At 36.6% G+C, this 13,537-nt stretch overlaps 2 protein-coding genes and 2 pseudogenes across 2 annotated transcripts; 1 reads left to right on the top strand and 3 right to left on the bottom strand.

Annotated features, from left to right (window-relative positions):
* Positions 1 to 3,630: 3,630 nt before the first annotated feature.
* Positions 3,631 to 4,598, bottom strand: LOC122146527 (annotated as a pseudogene).
* Positions 4,599 to 5,958: 1,360 nt separating this feature from the next.
* On the bottom strand, positions 5,959 to 7,041 carry LOC109087777 (olfactory receptor 6N1-like). Its single transcript, XM_042765742.1, has one exon. It carries the CDS (start codon positions 6,895 to 6,897, stop codon positions 5,959 to 5,961), a length of 939 nt encoding a protein of 312 aa, XP_042621676.1. The 5' UTR covers positions 6,898 to 7,041.
* Positions 7,042 to 8,475: 1,434 nt separating this feature from the next.
* LOC122146364 lies at positions 8,476 to 9,771 on the bottom strand (annotated as a pseudogene).
* A 1,012-nt stretch (positions 9,772 to 10,783) lies between these two features.
* LOC109087756 (olfactory receptor 19-like) lies at positions 10,784 to 11,743 on the top strand. The gene has a single exon (XM_042765741.1). It carries the CDS (start codon positions 10,784 to 10,786, stop codon positions 11,741 to 11,743), a length of 960 nt encoding a protein of 319 aa, XP_042621675.1.
* The last annotated feature ends 1,794 nt before the right edge of the window (positions 11,744 to 13,537 follow it).

Below are 13,537 nucleotides of genomic sequence, written 5' to 3'. Positions count from 1 at the left end.
TCAATTGAAACATACAGTTCTGAAAGAAAAACAGAAAGAGTTTCAGTCACTATAAAGAATAAATATAAATAACATGTAAAACATTTTTCAATCTTATTCTTCTGGGTTTCATCCTTAAATCTATGAAAGCATTCTAAGCACATGAGATTCTGAGATGTTCTCTTTCATTCAGTTATACAAATGTATGACTGCCTCTTCTATTGTAAAGCACGCCAGCTTGTACCTACCTAGCAGCGTGAAAGTATAGAGAGTTGGTTGAGAACGCCATAGAATGTCTTTAAAAACAAATTTCATATTTATTTTGCAAATTTAAACCGTTTGAGAATTACAACATTTACAACTTGGAGTCTTTAGAAAGGTTTCTTTACCTTATTTGTAAATGTGACCCAGATTGCATACTTACCGGCTGGCCAGGCTGGCTCAGTGCTTCACACGATGGCGGTGCTTTAAGTACTCCAGGCTAAACTACTCTGCACCATGGACAAGTCTGGCCAGAGTTCTGATGCCTTTAGAGAGCTGTGCACAGCAACTGACCTGGCACTGAGCACTATTAGGGCCACTGCGCAAGCTATCAGCAAGGCCATGGCAAATTTGGTGGAGCTGGAGCACCACCTTTAGCTGAATTTGACAAAGATCAGGGACGTTGACAAGGTCACCTTCCTAGACTCGCCGGCCTTTCCTAAGGGACTGTTTGGCCCTGCCATGGATGGGTTTGCTGAGCAGTGTACAGCGGCACAGAAGTCATCGCAAGCAATGCATCACTTCCTGCTGAAGTGCTCCAGTGTAGCAGCTGGTTCAAGTCACCAGAAGACTCCATCTGCCCCTGGATGGCGAAATGCTACCCCATTTCCGAAGCGCCAAGGTCCACTGCCCCAGAGTAACGTTGGACCCTGAGCCTTAGAAGCCTTCCTGATCTGAATGAAGAGAGGAAAAGGAGAGGGTCAGTTCTCACTGAGGCCAGAGTTCCCTCCAAGAAAGCTCACGCCCACTCTCCATCCCTCCACTTAACACTGAGTGATGGAAGCTCCATTCAAGCTGGGCCCATCCTTCTCATTCAGTGTACACCCAAGCAAATTACAGCTGTGATAATGGACCTACATACTCAAAAGAGCATTTCTCCTCTCCTCATTACCACGAATGTCAGTTCCCATGTGGTGAACTACCATTCGAAAAACTAGAATCACTTGCCATTCGCGTTCTGGCTTGGAAAGCTATCCCAGATGTCAAGTTGAGTTCTAAAAACCATGGATCAAGGTTACTCGCTTCAGTTCACTCACAGAACACCTCGCTTCAGAGGTATTATTCAGACTTTGGTGCGGGACAATAATGCTCACGTTCTCCAGTCCGAAGATCAAACACTTCTCGCAAAAGGAGATTGGAAATGGTTCTGAACAGCATGTCAGGTTTTTACAGCTGTTATTTCCTTGTTTCCAAGGAAGATGGCATACTCAGACCCATATGTCTACTGCCTTGAGTGGTTTTTCTGGCCCTAAACACCTTCCTGCCGGCCTTAAGAGGGCACCACATCCTAGGTCCATTCAGACAACAGGACGATGATAGCCTTTATCAATCATCAAGGTGATCTCAGGTCACGCTCCCTTCACAGGTTGGCTTAATGCCACCTTTTATGGGCACAGGGCAAACTCCTCTCACTTAGAGCAGTTCATGTGCCGGGCAAACTGAACCAGGGTACAAACAACCACATCCCCAAGTGGTTTAAATGATTTGGTCTGTCTTTAGGAGGGGAGAGGTGGACCACTCTCACTTACCTACATATTACTTCAGATCTCAACCTCTTCCCCTCAGAAGGCAACTTTCACTTTGCCCAATATACTTTTCAAGACAGTGAGATGCCCTGGCCCAGAATTGGCCCAGCACTCACCTGTATACCTTCCCCCTCGTTGCCCTGCTTCCTTAGGTCATCAGATGAGTCAGGGAATTCAGATGCTCAGACATCCTAGTAGCACACTCTGGAGGAGTCAAATGTGGTTCCCTGAGTTGATTCAGCTGCTATCGGCAGCCCCTTGGCCGATACCACTGTGGGAGGGCCTTCTCTCACAAGCGAAGGGCATGATTTGCCATCCCCTGGCAGAGCTGTGGAACCTTCATGTTTGGCCCCTTGACGGGAGTCTTTGTAGCTCCCAATGAGTTTAACTAATATAATTTTTGGAGGTTAGAGCTCGGTCTACAAGACATCTTTATGCCCTTAAATGGTCAGTCTTCTCTGACTGGTGTTCAGCACGGTACAAGGGCCTGTTCTCTTGTAAAGTGTCCCACGTGCTAACCTTTCTACAAGAACTGCTGGATAAGTGGCACACCCCTTCCACACTCAAAGTCTATGTGGCAGCCATCACGGCAAATTATTCACTCATGGCTGGCCAGTCAGTCGGCACAAACAACTTAGTTGTTAAGTTTCTGAGGGGAGCTCAGAGATTGAATGCAACTCATTCTGTACTGACTTGGAACTTATCTATAGTCCTCAGGGCCCTAGAGGGCCCTCCCTTTGAGCTGCTTCAGTCAAATGACTTCTGGCGCCTGTCACTTAAGTCTGCCCTCCTTTTGGCTTTAGCATCAGTCAAGTGAGTGAGTGACCTGCAAGCACTGTCAGTCAGTGCTTCATATCTTGAGTTTGGGCCAAATGACAGTAGAGTTGTCCTCAAACCGAGACATGGCTATGTGCCGAATTATTTTACTTTATCTAAGAGGTGGTGGGGAGAAGTTAGCACATTTTAATTCCTATCGACGGCGGAATGTATAGATGTGTTCGTCTTGGAGCAGCACCATGCAGACATATGACATCAAAGTACAGCGAAAGTGATTCGGAAGCATGCAGAGCCTCTGTAGCTCTCGCGGTGCTTTGATTACGTCATACAACGATCACCCAAGCGTATCAATGCAATTGGTGATGAAGAAATCGCCCACCAAAGTAAGGTTTATGTAGCAGTTTAGCTAACTGCTATGAACATATTCAAGAAATTACATAAAATTTTGCAAATCAGTGTCCTCGAAACTTGTCCGAAATGGCCGATTTCTCTATCGCCCCTAAAGAGTCAGGACTCGTCTATAGGACCTCAATAAAGCAAACCAGTATCTCATCATAAAATTTTGGTGGATGATGATTGTAATCAAGGTAAAGAACAATGACATACAGGAGTTGTACATTAGGCACATGCAAGTCTGATATGGTTGCATGTCTGGCGAGTGTTTTATACAGGAGTTAGCAAGGGTCAGTGGTGATTTTTGTACATATGGGTATCAGATAATTTTAGCAAAAGCTTGCAAAAAAGTACAGTTTTGTGAGAATCAAACTTAAGCATGAACTTGGTAAAACAAATATCTTTATTTAAAATATGTTCTTCTAAATATGTTTCAAAATGTATGTAATCAAAATATTTTTCCTTCTGTTAGCTTTTTTCTAAAACTTTGTCTGTTACTGTTAGCATTAAATCATACGGGATATTTGCTAAAATTGATGGATGTGGCACAGCACAACCCTATCTAGATAATTTTCCACCAGCCACCACTGGTGTAAACATAAATTATGAATGTCCGTCATCATGCATCACCAACATCTTCACAATCACCCATGATATTTAATACAATAATATATAATTTTATCATATAATATTATTATGATACAACCTTTAAGTGATTTGGTACAATTCTTTTGTGCAAAAATACATCTGCTAATCGTTTCCTGATCTCTTTAGTCCTGGTGCAATAAACAGTGGGGTTTATTAATGAAGGAACAAGAGAGGCCACGGTTGTTACTGCATTTCTGTCTGTTAAACTTAGCACAACTCCTATTCGAGTTAGTAAAATAGAAACCAGCTTTGGTGCATAATAACTAAACAAGACAATGAGATGACTGGAGCAAGTGCTGATCATTTGCTTTTTGCTTGAGTTGTTGGACAGTCTAGTAACGCTGTAAGCCAGGACAGCATAGGTACACAGAATAAAGGGAAACTGTCCACACAACAACCAAAGACTGATCATTGCAGGCAAGAAAAAATAGGGTTCAGGATTAACACAAGCAGCTCTGATCATAGAAGGATAATCACAAAACACATATCTGATGACAGGCTGACAGTATGGGACGTTGTCTACCACTGATATCACAACACCCATAATAGAAAAACCAATGAGCCAAGTCAGAGAAATAAGCAGAAATGTTCGTGAATTTGTTACTATGCTGTGGTACCTTAATGGAATCTTGATCGCAATAAGTCGGTCTATTGCCATTAAAGTTAGAGCCATGCATACTGTGATATCACCGAGATGATAAAAGTATGTCCTTGAGATACAAGAGTAATATGAAACTGTTTTAGTCTCAGCCAGCAGCACTGAGATCATGGTTGTGCTGCAGGTAGAAGAGAACATTATGTCAACAACAGCTAGATTACAGATTAATATGTACATTGGTTTGTGTGTAAATGCCTGTTAATCGAGATGATACACAGATTAATGCCGTTCCCAAGCAGTATGAGCATGTAGGTTATTAAGATGAGGAATCCAAGGAGTTTTTGATTCTGCAGGTGATCAAATCCAGTGATTATAAAGCTCTCTACATTGTTCACAGTGTAATTTTCAGCTGCCATCTCCAGTAACTCACTTCCTAACATACAGACACAAGTATTTCAAAATACAAATATAAAATCAAATGACAACAATTACACCCATGATGTTCTCATATATGCACAGAAAAAAAGCTCCTGTGAAGGAAAATGGCAGAAGGATGCAGACAGCGTCTGTAATGGCCAGGTGATAAAAACTGTGAAAGTTGAAATATAGTTTTAACAGAAATATAAAAAGAGTTTTGATCATTTTAAATTCTAAATATGAATAATATGCAAAACATTTTCCAGTCTTATTCTTCCTTAGGAATTAATTTTTAGATCTTTAAAAATATTAGAATTTCTTATACAAGAGCTTCTCAAATATTGCTCGCATCAATTTCAATAAATGCGTGTGTGTGTGATGTTCTGCCTTTTATTTTTTTAATTGTGTGACACATACAGTGCGTCATAGTTTCCTAGCAGTGATTAATCAATTAAAATATACAAATATGTTTTCTTTAGCAATGGTTTTTCATGTTGGTCTCAAACACACAGTTTAAAGGTCAAAGGCAGAATATTTTTAGAAAATTAAAATGCTAATATCGTAATTTGTAAAAGCTGTTGTGAAGAACACAGTATAATCATATTGGTAAAAAATTCAGGCAAGGGCCACCCAAGAGGTCAACAGTTGTAGCAATTTTGGAAAGCCTTGGACATTTAAATTAAAAATGGCTGCTCCCACTCTTATGTTAAAAATATGCTGGATAGCAACATTTGAACATTTTCCATATAGGCTGTAAAGTAGTTCTGTAGAGTAGATAGTAGCTTAGCTAGTTTTTTTTTCAGTAGCTTGCCAGTACTGACAGGGGCAGAGTCAAAATGCTTTCACCTTACACAAGGATCCTCTTAATGATCCATTATTATCTGAGCAGAGATGTGCTTTAGATCCCAGTGCACAAATGTTTTAACAGAATCAATAACTGATGTTGTTGGGGCTGAGGGACAACAGACTTAATTTTATGTTTATTATGATAATTAATATTATTCATGCTTCACATACACACTATGATTCATGCTTCACATATAAATATTAAATACATCTACAAACTGTTTTGTTTTAGAGGTAGGCTGTTTGTCAATGTATAGAAAGTCATTTTGTTTAACATTTCAAATGTCCGCCAATACTGTAATTTTAAAAACTAAACTGAACTCCAAATATTTTCCCTGTTTTCTTTTATTTAAAAAAAAAGAAAAAAAAAGCAATTCAACATCAGCATGTCTATGCTTTGGCAATTAGTCTCTAGCATTATTAACAACACATTTTTAAAACAAGCAACATCATCACAATCAGAATTAAGATGATAAAGCTATTGAAACTGACTTGATTTAATTTGATTTGGTACTATTTTTTTGTGTGCAAAAATACATCTGCTAATCGTTTCCTGATCTCTTTAGTTCTGGTGCAATAAATAGTGGGGTTTATTAAAGGAGAAACTAGAGAGGCTACAATAAAAATTGCATTCCTGTCTGTTAAATTTAGCTCAACTCCTATTCGAGTTAGTAAAATAGAGACCAGCTTTGGTGCATAATAACTAAACAAGACAATGAGATGACTGGAGCAGGTGCTGATCATTTGCTTTTTGCTTGAGTTGTTGGAGAGTCTAGTAACGCTGTAAGCCAGAACAATATAGGTACACAGAATAAAGGGGAACTGTCCACATAGTGGCCCCAAACTTATAATTGCAGTTATGAAAAAATATGGTTCAGGATTAACACAAGCAGCTCTGATCATGGAAGCATAATTACAAAACACATATCTGATGACAGGCTGACAGTATGGGACACTGTCTGCTATTGAAATCACAAAACCTATAACCGCAAAACCAGCAAGCCAGGTTAGAAAAATTAGCATAAATGTTCGTGAATTTGTTACAATGCTGTGGTATCTTAAAGGAAGTCTAATTGCAATAAGGCGGTCTATTGCCATTAATGTCAGAGCCATGCACTCTGTGAAATCACCAAGATGATAGAAGTATGTCCTTGAGATACAAGAGTAATATGAAACCGTTTTAATCTCAGCCAGCAGCACTGAGATCATGGTTGTGCTGCAGGTAGAAGAGAACATTATGTCAACAACAGCTAGATTACAGATTAACATGTACATTGGTTTACGTAAATGTTTGTCAGTTGAGATGATACACAGATTAATGCCATTCCCAAGAAGTATGAGCATGTAGGTTATTAAGATGAGGAACCCAAGAAGCTTTTGATTCTGCAGGTGATCAAATCCAGTGATTATAAAGCTGTCTACATTTTTCACAGAGTAATTTTCATTTGCCATTTATAATCAGCCACTTCCCAATATTCAAATATTTCAAAATACAGTTATTACAGATGATAAGATGAAGTCAATTAGGGTCTCAATGTACTCATATATGCACAGAAAAAAGGCTCCTATGAAGGAAAATGGCAGAAAGGTGCAGACAGTGTTTGTAACTGCAAGGGGATGAAAACTCTGAAAGTTGAAATATAGTTTTAACAGCAATACAAAAAGGGTTTCATGCATTCTTAAGAATAAAAAAAAGATATTATGTAATATAATTATTTTCCTTTTCTTCTTTAGTTCCTTAATTCCAATCAGAGTAGTAAAAAAGCATAAAAAATAGCATAAAACTGTCTGAGATGTTCCTCCTACTCAGATAAACATATGACTGAAATCCTGCCTTTTATAATTTAATATGTGACAGATACTGTACGTCATGGTTTCCTTGCAACCATGATTGAGTAAACGTAGGACTCAAACAACATAGAAAGTCTCTCAAGTACAGTTTGTGGTTAAACAAAAACACACATATATTAGAAAAAATATATCCAACAATATTATAATGCATTAACCTATTATTAAATTAGACATGATTGGGAGATAGGGGTAGTTTGTCACACAAGGTTAAAGGGGCTATATTGCTCATGTCTCCTACTCTCCATGTAAAACACTTGTCTTTAGTGTATTACATCACCTTAACCCCTCTAAAAGAATGAGCCATGTTAAATAATTGATAAATGTTAACCAATTTGTAATAATTGAACCCAAAACCAGTGATTGAGATTACTCATCACAGAGACTTCACTGTGAACCATAATGTATAGGCCAACTTAGTAATATACACAAGGGCCTTCTTAATGTTCATTTAATAGCTGAGCTAATAAAGTTCCCTGTAGTGTTGAAGATCCCATTACACAAATGTTTTAATAGAATCACTAATTGCTGGGATTGAGGGACAACATATGTTATTTTATGATGATTTCCTTTTTTTATATTATTCATACACCGCAGAAATTCAAAATGATTCTACAAATATTTTCTGTTTAACATTGCATAAAAAATTCTTCTAATACTGAGATTGAAAAAAAAACAAAAGTATTCTTTGTTTTAAAGGCAAATGTCTGCTTTGCCCTTGTCTCTAACATGAGCAAGAGCATCATAAAACACATGCAGCAATAACATTACAATCTAAGAATTAACATCATACATCTGTTATAGTCAACCTATTGAACCCGGCTTTAAATGATTAGATAAAGTTTTTTTTGCCTAATGCAGCAAAACCACCAAGCCATCGCATAGTAAACGGTAAATGAGGGACAACAGACTTAATTTTTTGTTCATTATGATGAATAATTTTATGCTTCACATACACAAAGATGAAATACACAATACATGTAGAAATAGTTTTGTTTAACAGGTAGGCTATTTTTTCAATACATAGAAAGTCTGTTTAATGTTTCAAATCTCTGCTAATTCTGTCATTTTTAAAAAAAAGCATAGCTCCAAATATTTTTCCCTGTTTCATTTCCATATTTCCATATTACATATCTTTATTGGAAAACAATCAATTCAACATAAGCATGTCTATGCTATGGCTTATAGTTTCTGACATGAGCAGGAGCATCACAAAACAAATTATCAAAACAAGCAACATAATCGCAATCAGAATTAAGACAATAAATCTACTGAAATTAACTTTGATGTCGTGCAATCTTTTACAAAAAAATACATCTGCTAGCCGTGTTCTGATCTCTTTAGTTCTGGTACAATAAACAGTGGGGTTTATTAAGGGAGGAATCAGAGAGGCTACAATCAAAAGTGCATTTCGCTCTGTTAAATTTAGCTCAACTCCTATTCAAGTTAGTAAAATAGAGACCAGCTTTGGTACATAAAAACTGAACAGGACAATGAGGTGACTCAAACAAGTGCTAATTATTTGCTTTCTGCTCGAGTTGTTGGAGAGTTTAGTCACACTATACGCCAGAACAGCATATGTGTACAAAATAAAGGGAAACTGCCCACATATTGGCCACAGACTTATCATTGCAGTTATGAAAAAATGGGGTTAAGGATTAACACAAGCAGTTCTAATCATGGTAGGATATTCACAAAACACATATTTGATAACAGGCTGCAGTATGGGACACTGTCTACTATAGATATCACAAAACCTACAACAGCAAAATCCACAAGCCAGGTTGCAAAAATGAACAGAAATGTTTGTGAATTTGTTACAATGCTGTGGTATCTCAATGGAAGCCTGATTGCAATAAGTCGGTCTGTCAAAAACCAAAAGCCATGCACTCTGTGAAATCACCAAGATGATAGAAAGTACATTCTTGAGATACAAGAGTAATATGATATGGCTTTAATCTCAGCCAGCAGCACTGAGATCATGGTTGTGCTGCAGGTAGAAGAGAACATTATGTCAACAACAGCTAGATTACAGATTAATATGTACACTGGTTTGTGTAAATGTCTGTTAGTTGAGATGATACACAGATTAATGCCATTCCCAAGCAGTATGAGCATGTAGGTTATTAAGATGAGGAACCCAAGAAGCTTTTGATTCTGCAGGTGATCAAATCCAGTGATTATAAAGCTCTCTACATTTTTCAATGTGTAATTTGCCATTTGAAATGATAAATGACCTCTGGACAATGACCAAGAATATATATTTTTTCTTTCTTTTTTTAATGTTACGTTCTATGTGACCTCTGCCCCCTCTGTATCTGTTTTCTTGTGGGTACATTGAAAGTCACACTTCTCTTGTTTTTTTCCCTTGTTGTTTTACACTAATGAGCTTCAAGACACCAGACTGAAATCTCTCTGGCTCTATAGGAACCTCTCCACAGATTTACCTGAGCGCAAACAGTGCTATTAACAGGGTAATTAACATGTTTCTCATTATCCTTTGGAACAGACACTTCATAATTAGGTGATGCAATACTTGTTGATTACTACACATCCTCAACACACACATTCAAGGGCAGGCTTTTCTTTAGCTAAAGAAAACAAACTAAAAACAAAAAAACAAACACAACTCAACAGAAAAAAATTATTATTAATAAACAGCTGATGACTGTCATTGGTAATATAAATGTCCACAATTTGACATAGCCACAGAACACAGTATATAATTTACTGCAATATAACTAAAAAGGTAGGAAACCTGACTTATGTGTAAAATAACATATAATTTCAATACTCTTTGATGGCGAAGGCCATCCTTCACAGTGTCCAGGTTGTAGATAGCAAATTACCTCTCTGTTTCCAATTTATTTATTTATTTTTTGGTAAAAAAGGTTAGAGGGAAACCTGCAGATACTAAGATTGCTTTTTCATCTAAAATATTTAGAAGATAGGCCATCATGAAGCAGCAGTACAACAGTTTCTCCTCTCTATAGATTAGCTGATGAATGTGATGTAGGCAGCTAATCATATCATCATGATTGGTCAGTTGACAATTCCAGAGAGGCCTGGCATTCATATCATAATCAGTTGCAAATATAGTTCAGTATGTAACAGGTCAGGGGTCTTTTTACAGGGCGGTGTGCTTGTATAAGCCTGAGCTTTCCAGGGCCCCATTGAGCCGATCTTCACGATTCTATGGGTATATCATACTGTACATTAATTGCGTTGTAGCATTCTCTTGAAATCTTGTGTATTATATATAAAATTTGAGTTTAATTTAACAATGTGAGATTCAGTTTTTTTTATACCATTGCATGCATGATAAAATATGTTTTTAGAAATCGAATATGCTTTTAAGTTTGGGCTTTTTGGTTAGGATCCAATTGAAAATCTTAACTATAATGTAGTAGTTGTTGCTATGTTTAATATAACTCAATTTGTGCTTTTCTTCCCAGACAGCATGAATACGGAATCAGTGAGTGAAATGGTCATGAATCTTGATTTCACTGAAAATAGGAATATTTCCATCCCCTCTTATTTCTACATCAGTGGTTTTTCTGGTATTCCTCACATGAGATACTATTATATATTTCTGTTTTTTGTCTACATTATTACTGTGCTTGGAAATTCTTGCCTCATGTTTGTTATCATTATGGATCGAAATCTTCACACTCCTAAGTATTTAGCTGTCTTTAATTTATCTTTGACTGACATTAGTGAGAGTACAGCTGCAATCCCTCAACTACTGGACACGTTTTTGTTTGGGAATCAGCTGATCCCGTATGGATTGTGCATGTCCAATATGTTCTCTGTTTTGTTATTTCTCGCAATGCAGTCACTAACTCTCACTATTTTGTCTTTTGACAGATTAATTGCTATTTCATTACCACTGAGGTATCATATGATTGTGACCCACAGATCAATGCTTGTTATAATTGGTGCTTCATGGACACTAGTACTGTTACTAACAATCATTGGAGTTAATTTCATGAGCAGACTTACTTTCTGCAAATTTATTGTCACTGTTAACAGTTTTTACTGTGATCATGGGCCTATATATCGTTCTGCCTGTAACAATAATTTCCCAAGTTCTGTGATAGCCAATTTGTTCCCAGCAGTCATCCTTGGGTTTCCAGTATTTTTTATAATCTTTTCATATACATGCATAGCTGTAACATTGTTCAAAATCACAACCCCACAAGACCGTCAAAGAGCCACAAAGACATGTTCTGCTCATTTAATATTAGTGGCTATATTTTATGTACCCATCACCCTTACATATGCGTTTTGGCCCTTTATTAACACTAACACAAGGATCATTAATCTTTCTTTGACCACTGCGCTTCCTCCAATGCTTAACCCTATAATCTACACATTCATGACAGATGAGTTCATGGTGTCTGTGAAAAGACTTCTTAAACGACGATTTATATTCCCATCTCATAAATAGACCTCTTTTTCCCAATTTAATAACATTGATATTTGTGGTTTGAACCAGTATCAGCACTTGGACTGTTCACGGTTTGTGTCACTCTGCTTGTCTCTGTGTGTTCTAGTCATCCAGCATTTCTCCTAGTGTGTGGTCATGGTGGAGGAAAAAAAACTATAATTTTTTAAATGCTACTGTTGTTGTCACAGAATGTAATTTTATGTTTATTTTTTGTTTGTTTGTTTTTTTTCCAGGTGAGAATGTAGTTGTTTAAACCTCAAATCTGCAGTTTATTTATAGCACCTATTTGAAAATTTGCTCTGATGACTCTGCATAGTGGTTAATCATGAGACAAGTGCCGGCACTTCTTTTTTTTTTCCACTTCAAGCATTGCATAAGACATAATTAATTTGGGATATATCTAACAGGCAGCCTTATCTGTTATTTGTTACTGATTCAATCAAAAGTACTTAGTTTCATAAATTTTTATTTTTAATTAACTTAAATATTGCATTGATTGCTTGTCTGTTTCTCACTGAGGAAACTTCTTATGCTTGTATATTGTTCATTGAATATTATTGTTTAATTAATAATATTTTATATAACTAATATTGGCTTACCTGTTATTGAGGAATGGTCTGTGTGTTGGTGGTGGGTATTTTTCTGTGACTTCAGTGCAGGATAACATTGTTATGCCATAGATGTCAGCAAGTGAGTTAGTAGGCCATTCATTCAGCCATTTCATTCAAAAATGCTGATTCATTTGGGGTTGAAACAAAGTTTTAAACAAGGAAATTATTTACACATATGCATCTTTCCTGTAGCATCCCAAGATTTATCAAGCTCCCATACTTAAAGTCGTTTGTGGGCATTCCTAGTACTGTTGCATTGCATAATAATGTTATTGGTAAACTGCACATCTGAACATATCGTAAGAAAATGCAAACATTGATATATTGATGGTAAAATTAAGATATCATTAAAATTTGACTATGAATTAGTTTTCTCTTTTCACTAAGAAAAGTTTTCTTGTCATTAAAGATGTAACATTCTGCATACATATGTACAACCACACAATACAAATATTAAAGCCAAAAATACATGTATTAATAATACTTTTTGAAGTAAAATCATTAGCTAGAAATGCTTCAGTTAGAAAAACAGTTTCCAGATGTATAAGTCCGGTCAAGCCTAGAGTGAGATCAGATGGTAAACTGTCGGAGCCTATACACACTGAGTGAGATCAGATGGTAAACTGTCAAATTAGAGATGTCTTCGAGTTTGATGATCCGACGTCCGGTCATCATTACATACTGTACCATGAACGTCTCTGTTCATGGTACAGTATGTAAACACTCAATTCTATGTTTTAAAATATTGCCATGGTCACACTGAGCCAATATTTATTCTGATGACTTTCGTGTGACTGATCACGCTGTAGCTAGTATGAGCAGTCTAACAAAATGCTTTTTCTGTCCTGATTTAATAATAACTGACACTTCAAATCAACATTTAAATATAAACTTTTACTAAACGTAGTCTTTAATAATGTCTGAAAATATGTCAATGAATAACCTGATACAAGTATGCTTTATGTCAAGTTCTCACTCTGCAGCAAACCGTTTTTATGTATTTATATATAGGGCTATACAGCTATATATATTGCAGATGATCAATGGTAAATAATTTAGAGGTTAATATTTAGTAAAATCCCCTTAAAATAATAAAAATATTAAAGAAAAAAAATATTATTGAGCTAAAATCACAAAAGCACAAATATTTATTCGTTAATTGTATATTCATCTATAAGTGTTT

The sequence above is a fragment of the Cyprinus carpio genome, chromosome A10 (genome assembly GCF_018340385.1).
Source record: "Cyprinus carpio isolate SPL01 chromosome A10, ASM1834038v1, whole genome shotgun sequence".
Taxonomy (NCBI): Eukaryota; Metazoa; Chordata; class Actinopteri; order Cypriniformes; family Cyprinidae; genus Cyprinus; species Cyprinus carpio.
This window is presented reverse-complemented; position numbering and strand designations above follow the sequence as displayed.